Raw genomic sequence first — 23,878 nt, 5'->3', positions numbered from 1 at the left:
ACACATAAATAAACGACAACCACTGAGTTACAGGCTCCTTATATCATGTTCTCAAATCTAGATATCATCTCCAATTTAGAAAAAAACACGTGAAAAAATGAACCTATTATGTGTTGCTCTCCCAGCTACAAAATGTATCCAAAACCAAAGATGTAGAACATGTTCTATCATAATCATTTGTAACTAATGTAATTACTGTCTAAAATATTGAATAAATAACACTCCTAATGCTCATATCGGTTGTCACCGTGCAACAAAATTAATAACACCATATAGGAAAAACATAGAACTCTTTTTGTCATAAGACACTGTCAAACATCCAAACATACTATCCACACTCATCTGTGTCCACACTTGTTGATTTATAAAATATGGCGGGAAAAGGCTGACTCGGACATTTACCTTAATTTTGCATTGGTATTATTTGGGTCTCAAATCAAAAGACAGAAAATCAAGAGTCTGCTTAAATTTGGTAAAATTACCTTTTATGAATTATAAAGTCTTATGTTAAAAAGATAAATAGGTATTATGGGGCAAAATATTTTTACATTGTATCGTATGAAAAACACCGAGGAGTCCGAACATTTGACACTTATTCCAAAACCTCACCTAAGTACATCCTTAACAGCATAAATATGTTTTCCTAAGGTTAACTTACTATTTGTTATAGTAGTACCATCGCATCCTTTTCTTCTGAGGGAATGTTTTCATATGCACTACTTGAAACAAAAAAAATGGAACGTCAAACAGTCTTTCGTCTGAAACTGTTGACCGATTAGAGACATTTGAACGGTGGTTATTCACGGATCAACACTTTCATGGATTAATAATTAACTCATCACGAGTGTAAAACTTACCTTTGGTCGTTAATCAAGACTTCTATATAAACGTGATTGGTATGAGATGTATAATTTAATTACTATGTGTTTAAAACTTAACTTAAGATAAGCAAAAGTACGAAATCAACTTCCAAAGCCAAAAGTTGAAAGTAAACTGACAATGTCATGGCTTAAAAAAAGGAAGATAAGACAAACGTAAGTGCAAAAAAAAACGAGGCAAATAAAGAACATAGAAAAAAGTAAGACTGAGCGACACGAGAAAGCACAAATAATTTGAAGTCCAATACTGGTGGACAAGTCGTTGTATAAAAAATACCGACTATTTAGGAACAGATGATACAAATGTAGTCTTTTTTATAATAATATAATATAATAATAATAATAATTCTTTATTTAAAGAGGGTTACACAGTTAGCTATAAAGCTAATCTTCCCTGAGGCCCTCATGAAATACAATGAAATATAACAAACAATTACAAAATATCAAACAGACACACATACATGAATAATGAAATAAAAATTTGTCATGAAGTATACAATTTTCACAACAGGTAAAAATTACAAATTCACATATGACATATATTTATAGTAATAACATCAACAATAACAAGTTTGAGTAAGTGTGTGAAAATAATTATGCATATAAAAAACACAGCTTCTTTAAAATGTTCCAACCAGTAATTTTTTAAATCTTTTTTGAATGAGCTTGTACTTGATGTTGATTTTTTCAGGGATAGACTTTCTATGCAAATATTTTTAATTTTATTGGATTTTTTTTGTTCATTCATATAATTGTATTATATATGTCTCTGGGTTCATGAACACGTAAACAAATAATAATTTTTATGTTTGTGATAGATTTGTCTTATGTTTATGAAAGGTGATAACAAAAACACTGCATTCCACCTAAAATCTAAACTTTTCAATAGACGTTTAAGATTCATCTGAGTACTCGCGAGTACTCGAGTATCATGACCAAGTATCCGAGTACTAAATTTCAGATCTTTTGACATCCCTCATAACTAGTAAACTTGTATTTCAATGATGCAAATAAAGCCTCAAAAATAAAAAGCCTTCTTATATCCGGTTGACAAACTGTCGTTTCACAACCATAATAAATATACATGTTTTCGCAGTTAATGTCTATCACTGCATGATGTGTGTCCTTTTTTATATGAAATGTAGCATTTGCGCATAGATCTTTTCTCGTTAGTAGTTGTTGTTTCGTTATTAAAGAACAATCCGTCTAGAAGACTATAATCATATTAGTTGAAATTGGCTTTGTCATAGCTTTCTGTAAATGAGTGTGCTCCTATTTCGGTGCTTTTTTGTGTTAATTGTTTATTAAAAAAGACTTATATTCCCATAATATGTACCCATGATTTACAAACATTACACAGTCATGAGATACATATAATACAGTAAAGCAATGAAGATGAACAATATTGTACATTGTAACCCGTACCTCTACAGTTTTAGTGAAGCAAATTGTAATTGATATTTTACATTTATTTCCTATTGTGTGCTGTCCTAGGTAAGAGCTTTCTTGTGTGTGGTTTTTTTTTGGGGGGGGGGGGGGTATAGTGTCGGTTGTTTTTTTGTTCGTTTTGTTTTCTTAAACTATTTTGTTGTAACAATTAGGCCACTAGTTTTCTCGTTTGAATTGTTTCACATTTGTATTGCCGGGACATTTGATAGCCGACTATATATGATATAGGCTTTACTCATTGTTGAAAGCCGGACTTCTTCTGAAAGAAAGCTCTTAGCCTACGAGTTTTACTAAAAAAAAACCTACAAAAACCGCATATAGAGGTTCTGGTCAATCATCTTTTAAGTGGAATGGGGTTGGAATTAACTCGGCACATACGACACAAAAACTATGATAAACCTACAATTCGGTTCTTTGGTTAGGTTGTTGTTTTTTTGACAGATTCTGCATTTCCTTTCTAAATTTTATTCAGGATATCTTAATTTTTGTTTTACATTTTGTAGAAGTAAACAAAATATATGTGTTCTGCTTCCATTCGAAAAAAAATCCTTTATTCTTAAATGTTCTGTGTAGTAGGCCATGAAGAACAGAATAACAATGAAAGGAAGAAAAATCATCAGTAATCATTAGAAAATAAAAGATGCTAGAGGCTTGAGCTAATTCGAAAAATGATTAACAATTTTGGATGCATACACGAGACAGTTTAAGATAGTTAATCACTGTTACAATGTTGTCAAATATATGTATACTATTTAGGGGTCATAGTTAAATTTGTTTTGCATTAATTTTCTTTGATTATGAATAAAATGAGATGCGGGATATTGTTTGACTTAAATTGGGATGTTAACTTTGTTAAAATAAATATGCAACTCCAGTTCGAAAGGTTATACAACGGCGGCAGACAATTTTTGAATTAATGTTTGTGACTTAATGCTCAGAAGTCACTGAATGTATCACCCGTCGTGTAAATCTCTAAATTCACTGGTAGATAAGGTTAACAATCCGATAATAAACTTTCAATGGTATTTTTTAACGCCATGTAAAATTAGAAACAGAAACAAAAGCAATTTATCAATGTTGCGTTACTTTTTAAAAAAAAGTGATGCTGGATATAATAAAATGATCTTTAAATATGTGACAAGAACTAATAGAGGCAGCACAAGCTTAACAAACATACAATTATACCACATCAAATAATATTGTTGTTCTTCATATTTTTTTTCGAACTTGAAATGTCGTACTTGAGATGTTAAAAAACAATCTATTTCACTTTTGCATAATATTGACTTCGATTCAAATATCTCTGATATTTTTTTTAAGTAATACATAAAAGTAGCCGATATTTATGACGAACACGGACAGATTGAAATTTCACACTCGAAATCTATTTTTAATGTAATTTAATAAAGATTTCAAATGTCATCTTTCGTTTAAATCACTTAGTAAACGTGCATTTTAGTTTGTTTTGTAAACATTTACATGCGTATATATTTATTGCAAGAAATATATCTGAAACGGAGGAAATTGCACACGCAGCTGTTTAACAATAACATTGATGATAATACATGTTAAAATAACTTTAACATTTGAATATGGCTAAAATAACTAGAGGCTGTTGTTGTCTTGTTATATGTATGAACCAAATAGAACAGTATGAAATAATAAGGCACATACTCTCTAAGCGTGAACTATCCAAAGAATTGCCAAGATATGTATTTATTGTAATATACTAGTATTAAAATAAGAAGGTGTAGATAAATCCCGTTCTAGATACGGAGAGCGAAAGCGAACAATTTTATATATACCTTTGGCGACAGATAAGTTTGACCAGATGTGTTTCTGTTACCTATATTATTCTCGAGTCCCGTTTAAAATATTTGATTAAACATATCAACAGTAATACAAATACATGTACCAAGAAAATATCAAAATTTCAATAGACGTCTAAAAAATACATTTTCATTTGAGGGAATTTCAAATATGGTACAATATTTGAAATATTATGCTAGTCTGCATGATTTACAACAAACAATACCTCCTAGCAGACATGACTCTGAACCTCAGATTGTGTTATCTTCTTGTAAATCAAAACAGTCGGGTTTTGACACATATGTATCAGCATTTTAGATAAATGGAACTGGATGTAGATATAAGAAGATGTGGTATGAGTGCCAATGAAAAAAACTGTCCATCTACATGTATGTCATAATTTAAAAAAAGTAAACCATTATAGGTCAAAGTACGGTCTTCAACTCGGCGCCTTTATAGACTAGATCTGTCCACTTAACAGAATGGGAAAATGTCTGGTCGCCGTGTTGCCTGCACATAATATTTGCATCTATGTATGCTGATGTGTGTCGTAGCTGGGACTCTTAGACTAGTATAATAGTCCCAGGTCGTAGTTATAGGCCTTCAACAATGTGACAAAACATACCGTATCGTCGGCTATAAAAGACCCGATATGAAAAATATGAAACAATTAAGTTGATTACAGCCGATTTCATTGAGTGTGCAGGCAAAGGTAATATCTTTGGTTAGCTAAGGTATTAAACCATCCTTTCGATGTAGCCTAGTCTTACAGATAGATTGGTTATCTGTCTGATGAGTCTACTTTTAAAGGAGGGTAGTTGACATGACCTAATAAAAACTTCACGGTTCAGCTAGCAAGGAAGCTAACAAAATATATTACCTTTGCCTTCATACTCAAAAGAATCGGCTGTAAATTAATACCAGTATTAAAAACGCCCTATTGACAAAATATATTCCACTCCTTTATATTAAATGTTCAAAACACTGACCTTCCAATTCAAATTCCCTCAATAAGCTCCTTTAATTTATATTTCTTTTCGAATTTTATTGTCAATTTGATTTTGAATGGCCAAACTGTTTTAATTGGTTATATGAATTAATTCAATCTGAACCTGAGAAAGATCGAATAAGAGTAAAAATTTGTCAAGTTGATCCTGAATATCAAATAAATACAAACAAACACCACGCATGCAATCATAAATCATAAACAGAAAATTCATATGACCATGTCTTAAAAACAAACGAGTAAAACAAAAAATAACACAGAAATTTGAAAATTGAGCAACACGAACCCCATGAAAAACAGATAGTGTCCTGGAAGAATCAGGAGTTCACACTTCAGTGCTTTTTTTAAAATACAAAACTACTTAGCAATTGAGAGACTAGAAACCAATTTTATCTGTTTTGTTTAAACTTATTCTATGGTATCAGAAAGTACCATTATTTCATCGACCCTCATGATAATGAGGAATTAATTTTGCAAAAACTAATGCATAAGTTTAAAAAAAAAGTTTATATGATTCCAACGTTACGTTGAATTTTACGTTAGAACACGTTTTCATGTGTGACCAAAATTGAAATTTCTCAACTAGTTTTTCATTGATCGTTTTAATATTTTTTACATTGAGTTGGCATTAGTATTTTCTGTTTAATTAATAAAAAATCTGACAATTCATAGTTTTTGCCATAAAGGTCGTTTTTGCTTGTCGAGCTTATGTATAAGTATTCTGATATAAAATGTATATTAATTCGCCAAAGGTTCGGTACCGCTAAACTAATCAAAAGAAGTTACTATTTTTTTTAGTACGTCAAATCACACTCGGGGACTAAACTATTTTATTTCTAACTGACATTGACGTTAATAATTAACAATGAGGGAAAAAGCTTCTCGTGCTATTAGGGGGAGGGGGAATTGGCCTGATCCTGATTTGCCCTCCCTATCCCATCACGCTGAGGGGGAAAATTAGGATCATGTCAAAATTTTTCCGGGGGGTGGGGGCTAGATCGATCCAGTTCTATACCCCCGGAAAATAACATGGAGGAAGAGTAGCTATAGGACACCGGTACATAAAGAATTTGGAGGAATTCAACTTGTGTGTGACTCGCCCCTTTAGTCCGACTGTTCGAAGTCAATTATCAGACGGTTCGATAGTCCGATAGTTGAATATTCCGACAGTTCGATAATCTGACAGTTCGATAATCCGACCTGATGACACATATAATTATACAAGTCAAAAGCTTAAATATTCTGATTTTTCTTCCGCGATGAAAAAGGTGTTTATTCAGGTTTTGTCCAAGTAATTTCTCTTCTCAGTTTAGTTCCCGAGTGTGATTTGACGTACTAACATATTGTAACAATATGCATACGTGGTCGTGGTGTACGTGAATGTGCTAAACCAAGCATAAAGTGTACATTTGAACTTCTGCAAATAACTTGGATTAACCATAAATCACATACTTTTTTCATAAACTTTAAGATTTAAACAATTATACTTCTGCATGTATGGTTGTAAAAATCTGCATGCTAAGGAATCTGTCATATAAGGGACTTAAACATTGTCTTTTAGATTGATTTATATTCTGAATACCAGGGAAAATGGTCTGTATGTATCTAAAAAAAAAGTTCTAAAAAATTTTCAGTTAAAAAACATTCAGATAGAAACCTCATAGCTGACAAAATTGATGACGTCAGTATAGCGATTGGATGGTTTAGTGTTTTGAGAAATGATTTTACTTTGTTGTCGCGTATTATTCGTGAAACATTCAATGTTTGAAAAAGGCAAATTTTCTGTATAAAGTCGATGATAATGTTGACTTTTGAAGGCCAAACTTTCTACAGCCTTAAATACACAAATAAAAGATCCAAAAACTATACCAATATATAACGGCATGTTTATAGAATTATAGCAAATCCACTGGCAAACAATTTTTATTCGAACATGCAAAACAATGAACTTAAAATATCTGACATTTTCTCCCTACCCAGTTTTTCCCTATAGATATAGGAAGATGTGGTGTGAGTGCCAATGAGACAACTCTCCATCCAAATAACAATTTAAAAAGTAAACCATTTATAGGTTAAAGTACATTTTTATGATGTTGACTGGTCATTGTTATTGAATCGTATGCAATTTGATTGGATTAAGTTGTTATTAGTTTACCTTCAAACTTGTTTTTGCTTTTCATACATCACTTTGATTAATAGAACGTGCATGAATGTGTACGGTAACTAAAATGACCTTCAAACTAGACACTGGACGAGTCAATACTATGTTTTATCAATGAAAGTTAAGGTATGAAAGGTAAGAATTGCCACTTCTTCTATTTTCACAAAATTTTCGGAATATACAGTTTAAAGATTATTTTTTAAAAGCCTATTGTGGAGATAAAAGAGAAAGTTTACAAATACGACGTTTTGTTCCATTAAACAAGTCATTTTCTTAACAGAAATGCCGAAATATATTTTACGCACGACTACGGCAGGTAAAATCATTATTTATCATAACCAAAAAACGCATTTTTCCGTCTCATAGGAATATGATGATAACAATTAATCCCAAACTTAAGAAGTAAGTAAATAAAGTCTAACTTTGTCCGATCTGCCAATTTATGCACATCAAAAGTCAATACGATCGTCTACCTCACACAATCTTGTTAGGCACTATAGCACAAAATTAATTAAAAGTTGGACAAATATCTTGTTGAAAATAAGCAAATTTTTGTATGTATTTGGACTGGACATGTAAAATGCAATGATTTTTAGCACTTGTATTTTGTTTACAATTTGATTAAACTGGTACAATTTCATCCATATTTTAATTCCCATAAACTGCACCTTGAAACAAATATAAATTAAAGTCTAGAATATGTCAGAAGACAAACAGCAAATGCTTTTTATAAAGCTATTTTCTATTGAAGTCAAAATAATTCAGAGATCAATGATGAGATAGTGCAATGGGTCGAAACAAGTGACACAATGTTCATGTATGTATGAAGTGAACTTTTGATGTTTATTAAATAGATGAAGTTTGAAGTTATCATTTTATAATATAGCAAACACAAATACTTTCTAAAAAATGCTATAGTTATATATTAAACGTTGATTCATTCACATCATGCAAAATGTTTTTTTTATTCATTGTAATCAGGTGTAATCATGATTACTTTGCCAATGTAATCATTAATTTAATCAGACACTTTCAGAAATGATGTAATCATTAATTTAATTTAATCGTACAAATGACAAAGTAATTGTAATTTAATCAGTTACATTGAAAGTAATCGGATCCACCTCTGTTGATTAGGGACTTTCCTTTTTGAATTTTCCTGGAAATTCAGAATTTTTGTGATTTTACTTTTTGTATGATACTTTGAAGATTTGACTAAACTTTGATATGTGGATAATAAAGGCATTTTTTAGCCCTTCGGTCTAATATGTTCAGAGATTCCTTACCACAAAGCCGACAACAAGGTGTTTCGTTGTCTTTTATTAGTACAATACGAAGACTGAGATAAAAAAATTAAAAAAAATATAATACTATCACAATTTAAACCCTTAACGTCAGTTAAAGAAGATATTTTTTCGAAGAAAAAAAACCGCTTCATTTACATGGAACAGTACATTAAGTTAGTTTAAATAAAGGCGATATTCAGAGGCCAACATCCAATTACATCATTGAAAATGTCTTAAGTTGGTCAGTCCCTGTTCTATTTATATTTTTTTTTAAGTAGGCATATCCGACTTAAAAAATCTGACGGTTCATGTTATAAATACACTCTTGTATTTGTATAGTTAAAAAGTCCATTGCAGGATGAATATATTACATGTTGAAGCAGGTGCCTTTATCCCTACATTAATTTTGTTGTCGAGGAAACAATAACCATTAAGTCTGACAAAAGTTAGTTTTTGTCGATGAGGTTAATTATAAATTACTAGATAAACAAATTAACAATCCGGAAGTATTATGTGCGAATATACACGTATAAATTAATTGTGTAACAGTTAACATGAGCTTTGACTTAAACTGAAATGTTTCCCCGTAGCCGGTGCAATGGAGTGATAAGTAGAGTAAAGTGGTCATTTCCAGGTGATTTCATAAATATCCGGCTTTGACAACCTTCTCTCTCCATCGGTTAGTATCATTGCGTGGATCCCGAGGATTTACATGTTATATTCAATTTGGAAGGTAAGCAATCCTAGTTTTTTACTATCAATATTTCATGAATAGACAGACTCAATTTTTTAAAATTCCCATTCATCTACAAACATAAGACATGAGGCAGACTTAATTGTATAAGAGGTACCCTTTATCTCAAATTCAATGAGATAAATGCGATCACCATCAGAAAATTGACATTATTTTTAAACCGCAACATGAAGTAGTAGTTTAATTTCAAATTCTTTCATTTTTCTTGAGAAACCTCAATGCAAATTCTGCCTCATTGGAATAAAGGAATAAATCAGTATACGATTCGCGCAGTCTGTTCCTTAAGGAATGTCAATTGTCTGTTGAAAAGGGTCGATCAAACGTAACACTGTATGTTGTCAATGATAACAAATCATGCATCGCGCTAATATTGGTTTCAAAGAACTTTGTTAGAATCATTTTAGTTTCCTTTACACTCCAATAAAATACAAGTCTTATTTCACCAAACAACAACGAAATGCACAAAAACATAAATATTATAGCCTGTCATAACTGAGACAATTCAGATTATAGCAGAGATTACTATACATTGTACAGCTTCTTAACGTACAAGTTGCTCATTTTGTTAAACTCAAAAGGAGAGTTTTTTTTAATGTGCTATTCTTTTAAATTATCTAAAATTTCGTTTAATTTATCTCAGTGTTTTAAATGATCTATGGGGAAAACATGGAGAAGGCAACTGCATTTTCCTCTGAATAATCACGAAAATAGAACGACCAAGCCGCCATATGTAGTTTACTTACACTAGAAGTAATCCACTTTTGTAATAGTAAATAATGTCAAAACACACTTGACAAATTATATCATTTTCTTTGTAGGATGTTACTCTTCAACAAATTGTTCAAGTATTATAATGTAGTGGTAACTCTTCACTGCATAAGATATATACTTTCTGTCGGTAAGTTTAAGTAGTTATCTGTAAACAAACTACACTTGATATTTAGTAACAGCAAATAAACAACACACATGAAAACAAAATTCATATATAGTAAAATTGACAAGCTTCTGCTTGGTCGCGCAATGACGACAAATTATCAATACGTTGGCTTCTTGGCTTTTGCTTCAAACAAGTCTAGGGTGGTTTTATGCCTTAAAGCATGATAAGTTTAAGTTTCAGTTGGCCCTAGAATGACTTTCAGTGACTGTGGCTTTCGTGTCAGTATTGTGTTTTCAATTCATGTGTTATATTTTTTTTTGCTTTGCTGTTATTTCTGTGTGTCAATCTTGTGTTACAGTTTGTTCTTGACGTTTTGTTATTCTGTTTTATTCTGTTATCTTTTTCTGCCATGACTTTAAAGGAGTTTGAATGTCCCTTTGGTGCATCATGTCGCCACTCTTTTTCTGTAATTTAGTGGTTGTCGTTGGTTGCAATCTAACATATTTGATTTCGTTTTTTGTTTAGTCATAAATCATGTCTTTGTATTTTCGATTGAATTGTTTTACATTTTTGTCTGTTTTGAGTTTATTAGCTATATGGTGTGGATGTGCTCATTGTACCTTTGCCTCATCGGTTTGTTAGTTTTGTGATTAAACTTTGAAAATGCACGTCAAAGGTCAATTCAGATAATTAAAGCATGGAGATTAAAAGTTACCGCTATGCAATTGAAAATTCTATATATCTGCTTCGATTAAACATAAAATAAAATTAGGTATTGTTAAAATATTGATGAGGCAGCAACCCAATGACAAATAAAAAAAAACAATGTTAAAAGGGCAACATACAACCCTCAGCAATAGACAAACGTCTTCCTTTTTTTTTTATCGTACCGAATATAAAAAATAGATGTAAATAAAGTTAACTAAAACAATCCAAAATAAACCTGCAAAAAATACACCCACCAAATTGAATGTCTCAATATAACCCCAAAAATCATTAGCAATGGAGATTCCAGAACTTGTCATAGAGGGGACACTGACTGACCTAAGAGGGGCCCGCCTCAGTCATGCTTCAGTGATTCCCTATATTATTTTTCCTACAAAAGGGAGGGGGCCGGCCCCTAAGTCCCCCCTGGATCCGCCTATAATTAGGAAATCACATATGCAAGCAGTGTCGAGATTTCGGAGAAATATTTTTTTGTAGAAGGAAACTTCTGTGGTAATTGTAACCTGTATAATCACGTCCATATGTCAGTTGAAGTGGTTAGTAAAATATAACTACACAACTATGTCAAAGTTCACACATTATTACTGTAGTAGGTTTCGGTTTTTTAAATCCGTAAATCCGGTATCACGATATTTTATAATATCAATTGAAATACAACCATGGGAAAGTATTTATACTGCACAATTGAAATCCACTTGAAAAAATTTAGTCACTCCTTTAAAAACTTTAACAGGAAAAATTAATAATTACGGGGTAATGGGTTCAATATTAATGCACCTTCTTATGTCGAGTAACATGCATTAAACATTAAAACTGGAAACATGGACCTCTAGCGTATTCCACAGTACTTTAAAAGTTTTAAAAATACAAAGTAGTATCTAAGATAGGATTTAGTAGTCCAGTTAAGTAACATGCAAATTTTATATATTGTGATTTACTTCGTGAAAGGTTACACATGAAATGGAATTAGTAATACTTTCCATTAAATAATAAATAATAATAATGATTTATTTTATTATAGTGTTTATAAATAAATATTTGATCAGACATACATATATATACACAATTGCATAAACAACACAAAATAAAATGACCAAATATCCAGCCTTATGTAGACTTATGAGACACGTATGTACATACATTTCTAAAATCAAAAAGTTAAAAGAATTCCCTAAACAGGTCATTTTAGTCTATATTTGTAAAAAATCAAATTCTAAAACTTTTAGAAAAAAAAGAAGAACAAAGATTTAAATAGATTTACTTATCAACATACTGAGCTTTCAAAATAAGAAATAACAATCGAAAAACATTAATTATCACAGATAAACTTACAAAGAAGTCAATGATTTTCCAAAATGACTAAATAATTTGAGTTAAAATCACGGTTTATAAATATGAATAGAAAAACATTAAATATTATTGCTTGATAAATTCTCATGTGCTAAATAGTTTTCGTCTCTGAAAAGATTTAAAAATTGCATATGACAAAGAAGTTTGTATATCTTCACTAGACATTATTTCGATAAATTTACTGTCCATATCCAAAGTATCGAAACCATCAATTAAAGTTCTAGCTTTAGCAAACAATTCAAATCTAATATCGTCATATAATGGACAAAACATCAAAAAATGTTTTTCACTTTCAACATCGTTCCTATTACATAATCGGCATAGTCTTTCATCTACTGGTGTTCGCGGTCGGGCATATCGTCCTGTCTCGATCGCCAACGGCAGAGACCCGCTACGGAACAGGGAAACAGTTCGACGCACATTTTTCGGGAGTTGTAGTTTAAGGTATCGCTCAGTTTTAACGTCTGCAAGGATATCTAATTGATATACATTTAACAATAGATTTGATTGGAAACTAAAGCAGTTAACACCCTCAACATAAGTTTTATAACGCATTTTTTAGAATTTATATTCAACCTGGTTAGGGTCCGTAAAAACCTGTTTATGTAGTTGTATCTTAAAAAATACATTTGCAGGCTCTCCACCCATAAATCATTTTTTATACTTAAATAATCCCATACAATACGGAACGCAAGAAACTACTTTTAGTTATGTACAAGGTATATCACAGATGAAAACATTCGTAATATTACTACCAATATAGTATATATATATATGTTTTCTCTCTCTTTAGATCATGATCAACCACAAATAGTGTATGTTCTACTGAACATGACAGAAGTGTTCCTGAACTGTTCATCGAGTAGAGAGGTATAATATTCCATAAAAAAAAATTCTCCCTTCTTTTGATGATTGTTCCTCCAAAGTTTATGTGATTCAAGTGTTTCTTCTAAACAATAGTAATGAACAACAATTTCAGTTGTATATTATAATAGGATATAACTTTTTGGTAACATTACATATTTACATAAGTAGTACATTTTGTAGTAAAAGTTCAAGATAACCACATTGCAGGGTTCGACATTAACAAACTAAACAACAATGAAAAAGGCGGAAATTACAAACTTATGCCAATTTCACTGTGCAGTGTGTTTCTTTTTATGATTAGTAATTATATAAACTAAATAATTGTATTTTTGCCTTAGAGGAGTTATGTTGTGTCGGGGTATCATATCATGGATGAAAGAAACGAAATTTATATCAATAAACGATGTTTTTCTATGGTTAACATTATAACTAACAAATCATATATAAATATAGGAAGATGTGGTGTGAGTGCCAATAAGACAACTCTCCATCCAAATAACAATTTATAAAAGTTAACAATAATAATATGTTCACGTGTGTTAATATGTCTTTTGATTGTGTAAAGTCATTTCAATTGATATTTTATAGTGACGTGTCTTTTTATGTTTTGATGTGACATAACTGGTTCAGATAAGGGTGAAGATTTGGTAACATTAAATCGTTTAAACCTGCTTCAATTGTTTGAACCTGTCATAAGGCAGAAATCTGATGCTCAGTAGTTTTCGTTTGCTAATGTGGTTCAAAATTGTTGTTCGTTTCTCTTTTTTTTTGTAATATAGATTAGACCGTTAGTTTTCAAGTTTGAATGGTTTTACATTAGTACTTTTTGGGACCTTTATAGCTTGCTGTTCGATGGAGCCAAGCGTCTTGTTAAAGGCAGTACTTTGACCTATACTGGTTTACTTTTATAAATTGTGACTTAGATTGAGAGTTGTCTCATTAGCATTCATACCACATCATCTTATATCTAAATCATTCACAAACTTTCAGGTAGCATGGACACGTGGTGAAGAGGTTTTGGTACAGGGTGGAATGAAAATAACATCTGATCCAAGAATCCAGCTGATAATAGATACACATGTAAAGAGGCTACATATCAAAGATATAACAAGCAACTATTCCGATGTATATCAATGTGTAAATTATATTGCGGGTCAGATAAAGAATGTTTCCATTGTAACCTACAATGTTACTGTAGTTGGTAAGTTTAATTTAAAGGGGGAACAAACTTATGTAGTAATAGATTTATCGTTGTCTTGTATACATCCATTATTGATTAAGGTGGTACCCAACACTTTAACTAAAATTAATTTGGCTCGTTTAATTTTCATGAAATTTTGCTAAAGTATTTACTTTGACCCTTTAACAAAAATATAAAAATTTCAAAAACTTTGAACCAACCGTTTTGTCAGAAAAATTACACTGGTTATATAGCAGTTTGACAAACACCAATTTTGATCATTGAGATGCTTACTATTCCCTTAACAACACAACGTCATTAAAACGTTCTGATGATTTTACAGAGTTATCTCCCTGTAGTGTTAGGTACCACCTTAAGTGGCTGTAGTCTCACTGTTACATTTATTTAAACATGTTATTGTAGTCGTGCAGTAGTTTCGTTCTTGCAATAATATAAATAATAATATTTATCAATTCTAATGTAATTCTGTGTATCAGCAGAGACATATATGTCTCTGGTATCAGAATGTCAAATATGAACAAGTAGATCAATTATGTAAATGAGACAGACATCTAACAACAAAAACAACATAAAAAGATACATATTTTAGCTCACATGGCCTTCAGGACCAAGTGACCTTTTCTCGTCACTTGGCGTTCGTCGTCGTCAGCATTGGGTAATCTAGTTTTAAAAAAAATGTGTCCGATGACCCGCTCAACCGACCAAGATAGCCACCATGGCTAAAATAGAACATAAGGGTAAAATGAAGAGTGTGGCTTATATCTCTGAAACCAAAGCCATTAGACCAAATCTGACAGGGTAAAATTGTTTATCAGGTCAATATCTATCTGTCGTGGAATTGTCAGACGAATCGGACTACCTGTTTTTGTAATTTTATAAAAATTTTGCAGATTTTAGTTATTATCTTGAATATTATTATACATAGCGATAAACTGTAAACAGTAATAATATTCAGCAAAATAAGATGTACAAATAAGTCAGCATGGCCAAAATAGTCAATTGCCCCCTTATAAGTTATTGTTCTTTATACTAAATTTTTAACATTTTTGGTAAATTTTTGTAATTTTACAAATATCTTCTCTGAAACAAATTTAACCAAACTTGGTCACAATCACTATGATATCTAGTTTTGAAATTGTGTCCGATGAATCAATCTGCCAACCAACACGGCCGACATGGCTAGAAATATAACATAGTGGGAAAAATGCAGATCTTGACTTGTATCTCTGAAACTAAAGCAAAAGTATAACGATTGCATCATCATGATTATTGCATGCATCAATTGTAAATAAAAATTTCATGTGAACGACAGAGGCTACTTGGACCCTCTTGTTTAATGGATCTTGTCTGTTTTGTCCAGCTATTTTACTAATTGCCAGTATATAAAGATTAAGTGAGAGGTATATATAACAATTGGTATTCAAATAATGAACATGTGAGGAAAACAATATTATCTTATAATAAGAGACTTTGTTTAACCGTTGTAGAGGACCTTCATAAAACAGACGATACAACAAGCTTTACAGCAGTAGAAGGGACAACTGTTAAAATGACTTGTCCTGTTTACGGCAGACCCGAACCTGACATTAAATGGTACATATGGTACATCAGTAATAGTTATTTACAAGGTAATCACATACATTAAGACAATCAACACTCACATATATAGGGAAAAGAAAATTTAATATTTAATAAAATACTATTTTTGACAATATGCGTCATCTATATAGATATCATTTAAAATATCTTCATATGTATGATATAGTTTTTAGTACATTTAAAACTTACGGTACAAACTAGTTGACTGAATCACTGATATGAATACATGTATACCGGTAATTAAACCCTTTTTATAATTAATTTGATTTTATAATTTATTTAATGCGTTTTGTTGTAGACATCGGTATATCTGGAAATGTGTTAGAAATACGAAATTTTACCAGGGATTGTGGGGTTCCTTATATGTGCATAGCGAAGCATAAACTAACCAAATCTTTAAATCATACTTGGACGCCTATACCAGAATGTAAGTTTATCTCGTGTAACATTATTACTTCCTGTGATTTGTATCATTTAATTCTTCTTCGTAGTTTTTTTAAGAAAGGATATAAAAGTCATTGTTTATCTTGATCATACAATCTTGTGCAGTAAGCACATAAAACACTTGTATTTTAGGAACCATCTGTTGTATGCACAGTATATAATTCAACAGTTCTATTGCAATGGAATGCAAACTTGGTTTCTACTCTGATATAACTTGTATTTACTGATAGCTATTTTTAAGTCAATAACAACGAGCAAAGCCCATACCGCACTATATAGTAAGCTATAAAAGGCCCCGAAATGACAAATGTAAAACAATTCAAACAAAAACAAGAAAACTAACACCCTGATTTATGTACAAAACAAAAATAAATATGATATCCATCAATATATGACCCATATCCAGAAATCAACGCCACTTTGCTTATTTAAATATTATACTAAAGAAATCGGATACGGGTCACGGAAATTACATTAAAATGATAGGGAATTTAAAAAAAAAATCTGTATGAATTTTAATTTAAGTGATAGACAGGTTGCCGGGGCAGAAAATAAATATACACAACAATATACACCATTTAAACGAAATATAATGACTGTTGTTTCAAAAATACAGGTTCCTGAGCTATTTTAAAAATCGAAGCGAGAGGCCGTTAACATTGCAGTGTAAAATACAGGCTAAAATGGCTGAAACGTCAAATTTGCAAACTTCGTGTTGAAAATTTGCTTACAAGGTCTTTACAAAAACAGGTTGCCGGGTAGTCCAAATAATTATGACATCTTGAAAGGCTATTATAATTTTTTTCTTTGACGCCTTACTTGCCGGGGTGAAATTTGAAACTTGAATTTCCAAAGAATAAGCAAGTCCAAACCTTGTATACATGTGTAGTCGTTGAACTCTAGGTTCCCACGTAAAATTAGAATGTCACCATTTCAAGAAGAATAAACTCACGAAAGCACGCAATTCACTAAATTCGAGTTCATTGTTTTGACCGCCTGACAACTTTCCGGAAATATCAAAGTGATTGTAAATAAGGACTCTGTGACGGGCAACTTATAATATCCGTGTTTTAAAGATTTTAAAGATATCAAGCCTATCAAGCAAGTCCAGTTCTAACTACTATCACGTGTTACAATTATCATTTACATATTATGAATATTAATTACCAAAATCTGGCTATGCACCACTGAATAACTGGCTCCTGATAGACACATGCAGAATGTGAAAGGGTTAAACATGTTTGCCGGTGCCATCCCAATTAAATACATACCTACCGTTCGAAGTTCAGCAAACACATGATTGTTAATTGAAAACATTATGGTAAATGTCTTTCATTTTCAGTTCCACCAGTTATCACTGTGAATGCTGCGTCGCACAAATTCAACAGAACGAGTGAAGGAATCTATTTTTCAGCTCAAAAGCTTGATGAATTAAAATTGTTCTTTACTATCACAGCAAATCCGTTTTACAATGTAACATGGACTAAAGGTGAAACGTGGCTAGCAAATATCACCTATACGGATAGAAATACGCCAGATATTAATAAAAATACAAAATTGGATATGAGTTATGATTGTCATTTTGATTTAAAACCTATCAATAGAAATGAACATACTCATAACGCATCTATTGTGTTCCGTCTTACAGATCTAGTCATGTTTGGTGAATATAAATGCATAACATCTAATGAATATGGTTATAATGAACAAATTTTCAACATCATTCAGAAAGTTGGATAACATACTTTCTCGTGTGTACAGAGTTTTGGAATATTTGTTTTATTACTTCTATACTGTTTTATCTGGATATGGCCAAATATGGTTATACTGTTTTGGTTTTGTTATGTAGGGTGCGAACACTACCAAAGTTGTGCCATAAGTCGGATGAGAGTAATAACTAAATCAGTGTGGTCAATAGATGAGAACAATTAAAAAAGTATGTGTTTTCAGACGGGTGTGAAAAATCATTAATGTTTGTGATTAATCAGGTGAGAACAATAATAAAATATGTGTTCTCAGAAAAATTAGAACAACAAAAGGATTGATGTGCTCCTTTGGATGAAAACACTAACCAAAATGTGTGTGCTCAGTCGAATAAAACCAAGAACTTAATATGTATTGTCAGTCGAATAAGAACAATAAGTAATTTAAAATGCGTGTTCGATCGGATTAGAACAATGACTAGCTATCATGTATTGTCAGTCGGATGAGAACAATTGATAAATGTGTGTGCTCAGTCGGATGAGAACAATAACTAAAAACGCGGGCCATGTTGGAAATGAACACTTCTGTAATGTCTGTTGTTATTTATGTATTATTGTCATTTTGTTTATTTTCTTTGGTTACATCTTCTGACATCAGACTCGGACTTTTCTTGAACTGAATTTTAATGTGCGTATTGTTATGCTTTTACTTTTCTACACTGGTTAGAGGTATAGGGGGAGGGTTGAGATCTCACAAACATGTTTAACCCCGCCGCATTTTTGCGCCTGTCCCAAGTCAGGAGCCTCTGGCCTTTGTTAGTCTTGTATTATTTAAAATTTTAGTTTCTTGTGTACAATTTGGAAATTAGTATGGCGTTCATTATCACTGAACTAGTATATATTTGTTTAGGGGCCAGCTGAAGGACGTCTCCGGGTGCGGGAATTTCTCGCTACATTGAAGACCTGTTGGTGACCTTCTGCTGTTGTGTTTTTTTATTTTGGTCGGGTTGTTGTCTCTTTGACACATTCCCCATTTCCATTCTCAATTTTACTTCTGTAATGTGTCTGATCAGTCGGAAAAGAACAATAACCAAATAAGTATGCTATGTTGGATGAGAGCAATACAAATTAATGTGTACCCGATAGGATGCTAACAACAATAAAATAAGTGTTCTTTGCGTATAAGAAAAAAAAACCAATAACATGGGTGTTTTCAGTCGGATGAGAACAATAAACAAGTGTTTGTGCTCAGTCAGATGAATTATGTATTATTAAAAAAAAAACACGTGTACAGACCCAAAGTTCTTATTTTGTGTAAAGTTTAGATGACGACTATACTTAACGTAATTGTCCTGTTCGTTCTTCATTTTGGTTTGTTCAAAATGTGTATTTGTAGATCATGTATCATTTCAAAATCAGAGATAGACTATTTGATAGACAAAATTATAGCATTCATTTGTTTGTTTCATGGTCAACGTCTAAAAGCAAACGTGTCGTATAAATTCATGATTAAAACAAACTGACAACTAATAAATAGACAGGTTCTGCCAATATTTGTTCAGATGATGTTGAGGATAAAAGATTTAACCTGACACTGGGGGAAAGGGGGGACATTTCATATAGTAACAGGCAATCTACATTCATATGAAATAGCTGTTTGTCAAGACTTTAACATCCCCATTTTGAATGGTTGTGATTGTATAAATATATCACACAATGAAAAGGAAACCTCGCTTTTCAGTAAATCATATGACAATGATATGAAAAAAAACTTCCTCGGGCAAGTTTAAAGCCAGTCCTATGACTTAAATTTCAATTTTATCTGATGACACATTTACATACATATTGATATCCGTCCTTGAACATGTTGATCAATTCTAACTTTTAAATTAGTGCAGTTTTTTTTAATTTCCTATGATATATTGTAACAAAAATTTGTATAGTAACAATGCAAAGCCTTGATTGAACATGCATATGAATCATTTGATATTTTCAATTTAGATAATATAGATCAATTTTACTATAACAGTTTCGAATATATAAACTTAACCAAAGTTTGTTTACACGAGGGAACATTGTAAAATAAATGTAAAGCAGATTCTGAATTATGTCGATGCTAAAAGAAGGATATATTTATTTTTTGATAAATTCCAAAAATTTAACCAGAAAATCTGTAAATCTTCTTAATTATATGAGGGATTTCATAAAATCGCTAGTTAAAATAGGGGTTGTTTAATAAAAATAGAGATTTTATAAATCACTTATAGATTTATTAGTATTTCAAGTGTCCAGTAATTTATAGACTTTACAAAATTACTGATTTTCCAAATTCGCTGTTTTACAAGTAGTTTATAACTTACATTGGTATTTAAAAGGGATCATTAATAAAATTGATTTAAATATATGACATTAAGGCGGAAGATATACATTGTAAAGGAATGTTCCAACTCATAAATCGACGACAAACGGAAAACTGCATGGCCAAAAAGAAAACACGTTCGAAAAACGTATTACTACAATCAACCAAATACCCCCAAAAAAAACCACATAGAAAACTGATGGAGTCTTTTGTAGACGAGACTCGCGTATGGCGCAAATATTAAATTTAAATCCTGGTGCCAATGATATTTATTTATACCATTGGGTCGATGCCACTGCTGGTGGAGTTTTTATTTCCCAAGGGCATAACCTGACCAGTGTTCAGCACTTGTGTATTGACATGTGTTATCAGTGGTATGGTCATAAATAAAAAATATAAATTAACTTTTAACAAAACTTAGAAATTTTGGAATATTACGGTTTTCTAACTCAGGAATAGATCACATTAGCCGAATTTGGCATCACTTTTAGGAGTACGTGGTCCTCAATGCTTCGCAAACTTCGTACTTTATTTGGCCTTTTTAACATTTATTTATTGGAGCGTCACAGATGATTGTTTTGTAGACGAAACACGCGTCTGGCTCAAATATGAAATTTCAATCCTGGTATTTATGATAAGTCTACTCACCGATGCGACACATTTGAAAAGAAAATGAAAAATGTCTCCATTTGAAGCCAATCATTTCCATTAGGAGTCAATTGAAAGTTATATATAGTTTTTTTTTTTTTGTAGATCTGGTACGTCTGACAATTTTAGATGTTGAAACATATTTACAATGACAGTTTTCAATAAAAAGTTTTCAATTAAAAGACACAGTTGATAAAATGTGTTAAAATACTCATCATTTGTAAGGTAACACAATCTATCAATAAAACTGGCATAGTGGTTTTTAATAAGATAGAAGCAAACATGCAATTTTTTTTATAAAAAATGCAATTTCAGGACATTACCCCTAATAGGGGTCTTTAGATTATTTTTTTCACGTTGAAAAATATTGATAATCAGAGCATATTTTAAGCCACGGAAGACATGATATTCAAATAAAAGGGAAGATAGAAGCCAACATGTATGCCTGTGTCTAAAACTGACATTAAAGCTATTTCAAAGCCAATAACACTGATCAATCCATACCGAATAGTAAGCTATAAAAGGTCCCGAAATGACAAATGTTAGACAGTTCAACAAAACTAACATCCTGATTTATATACAACACAAATAATAAAACAAAATATGAAACATGTCACCACTGAGTTTCATATTCCTGACTTGAAACAGGCACTGAAAGAGTGTGAAGGGGTCGAACATGTTTGCTGGTGCTATACTCATTAAATAAAAAATACCTAGTATTTGAAGTGAATGTATTATGTGAATAAATCATGACATTTTTCTTTTATTTTCAGTTCCACCAGATATCACAGCGAATGCTGCTCCGCACAAATTCAACACAACGAGTGAAGGAATCTATTTTTCAGCTCAAAAGCTTGATGAATTTAAATTGTCCTTTAATATCACCGCAAATCCGTTTTACAATGTTACATGGACTAAAAGTGATGAGTGGCTGGCAAATATAACCTATACGGATAAAAACATGCCTAAAATCATAACAAATACAAACTTAGATATGAGTTATGATTGTGTGTTTGATTTAAAACCTATCAATCAAAATGAACATTCTCATAACACTTCTATTGTGTTCCGTCTAACAGATCTAGTCATGTTTGGTGAATATAAATGCAAAACATCTAATGAATATGGTTATATTGAACAAATTTTCTACATAATTCAGAAAGTTGGATAAAATACTTTCTCGTGTGTATGGAGTTTTTGGATATTTGTTTTTTTTACTTCTATACTGTTTTATCTGGATATGGTTATACTGTTTTTGTTTTTGTTATGTAGGGTGCGAACAATACCAAATTTGTGCCATAAGTCGGATGAGTAATAACTAAATATGTGTGGTCAATAGATGAGAAAAATAAAAAAAAATATGTGTTTTCAGACGATGAGAAAAATCAATAATGTTTGTGATTAGTCAGGTGAGAACAATAATAAAATATGTGTTCTCAGGAGAATGAGAACAATTGATAAATGTGTGTGCTCAGTCGGATGAGAGCAATAACTAAAAACGCGGGCCTTGTCGGAAATGAACACTATTGTAATGTGTCTGATCAGTCGGAAAAGAACAATAACCAAATGAGTGTTCTAAGCTGGATAAGAGCAATACAAATTAATGTGAACCCGATAGGATGCTAACAACAATAAAATAAATGTTCTTTGCGTATAAGAAAAAAAAACCCAATAACATGGGTGTTTTCAGTCGGGTGAGAACAATAAACAAGTGTTTGTGCTCAATCAGATGAATTATGTATTATTCCAAAAATGACTCGTGTACAGACCCAAAGTTCTTATTTTTTGCAAAGTTTAGATGACGACTATATTTACGATAATTATAAACAATACGTAATTGTCCTGTTCGTTTTTCATTTTGGTTTGTTCAAAATTGTTATTTGTAGATCATTTAGCATTTCAAAGTTAGAGAAAGACTACTTGAACGACAAAATTATAGCATTCATTTGTTTGTTTCAAGGTCAACGTATAAAAGCAAACGTTTCGTATATATTCATGATTAAAACAAACTGACATTTAATTAGAATGAAATTCAAAACAGTGTGGCTATGGCCATTGATTGACACATTAAATTCATCCATTGACTGGGAAAATTTAGGTGAACGTTTGTATGTAACGACCACTGCTCACTATGTACTTTTTAAAGACACTTAAACTATGGGGTCACCAAAGGTTCTTAACACCTTAATAAAGTAATTCGAAAAATTAATCAGAAATAACACGATGTTTGATTTATACCAATTATATAAATCAACACATAAAGGTTATTCCTGATTATTTTTTCGAATTATTTTATAATTAAAGGCGTTAAGAAACCTTTGGTGACCCCACAGTTTAAATGTCTATCGTAGGTACGTTGTTAACAGTAGTCGTTACAGACTAACGTTAACGTAATTTGTCCCTGTCAATTGATGAATTTTATGTGTCAATCAATGGCCACAGCCACACTGTTTTGAATTTCATTCTAAAAAGACAGGTTCTGCCAATATTTGTTCAGATGATGTAGAGGATAAAAGATTTAACCTGACACTGGGAAAAGGGGGGATATTTCATATTATAACAGGCAACCTACATTCATATGAAATAGCTGTTTGTCAAGGCTTTAACATCCCCATTTTGACTAGTTGTGATTGTATTAATATATCACACAATGAAAAGAAAACCTCGCTTTTCAGTAAATCATATGACAATGATATGAAAAAAACTTCCTCGGGCAAGTTTAAAGCCAGTGCTAATAATAATTAAAATAGTGCAGTTTTTT

The 23,878-nt window shown here is 31.5% G+C and overlaps 1 protein-coding gene across 2 annotated transcripts; it reads left to right on the top strand.

Annotated features, from left to right (window-relative positions):
- The first annotated feature begins 8,961 nt into the window (after positions 1–8,961).
- LOC134714891 (lachesin-like) lies at positions 8,962–22,355 on the top strand. 2 transcript variants are annotated; one of them, XM_063576582.1, is made up of 7 exons: positions 8,962–9,322; positions 10,162–10,241; positions 13,090–13,166; positions 14,154–14,364; positions 15,852–15,992; positions 16,262–16,390; positions 21,891–22,355. In XM_063576582.1, exons 2-7 carry the CDS (start codon positions 10,163–10,165, stop codon positions 22,286–22,288), a joined length of 1,035 nt encoding a protein of 344 aa, XP_063432652.1. In that variant the 5' UTR covers positions 8,962–9,322; position 10,162; the 3' UTR covers positions 22,289–22,355. The 2 variants fall into 2 exon arrangements, with proteins under 2 accessions (XP_063432652.1, XP_063432651.1); XM_063576581.1 differs by lacking the exon at positions 21,891–22,355 and adding an exon at positions 17,750–18,514 and having other exon boundaries at positions 9,019–9,322.
- Positions 22,356–23,878: the final 1,523 nt, after the last annotated feature.

This window comes from Mytilus trossulus, chromosome 4, assembly GCF_036588685.1.
Source record: "Mytilus trossulus isolate FHL-02 chromosome 4, PNRI_Mtr1.1.1.hap1, whole genome shotgun sequence".
In the NCBI taxonomy this organism is placed as follows: domain Eukaryota; kingdom Metazoa; phylum Mollusca; class Bivalvia; order Mytilida; family Mytilidae; genus Mytilus; species Mytilus trossulus.
This window is presented reverse-complemented; position numbering and strand designations above follow the sequence as displayed.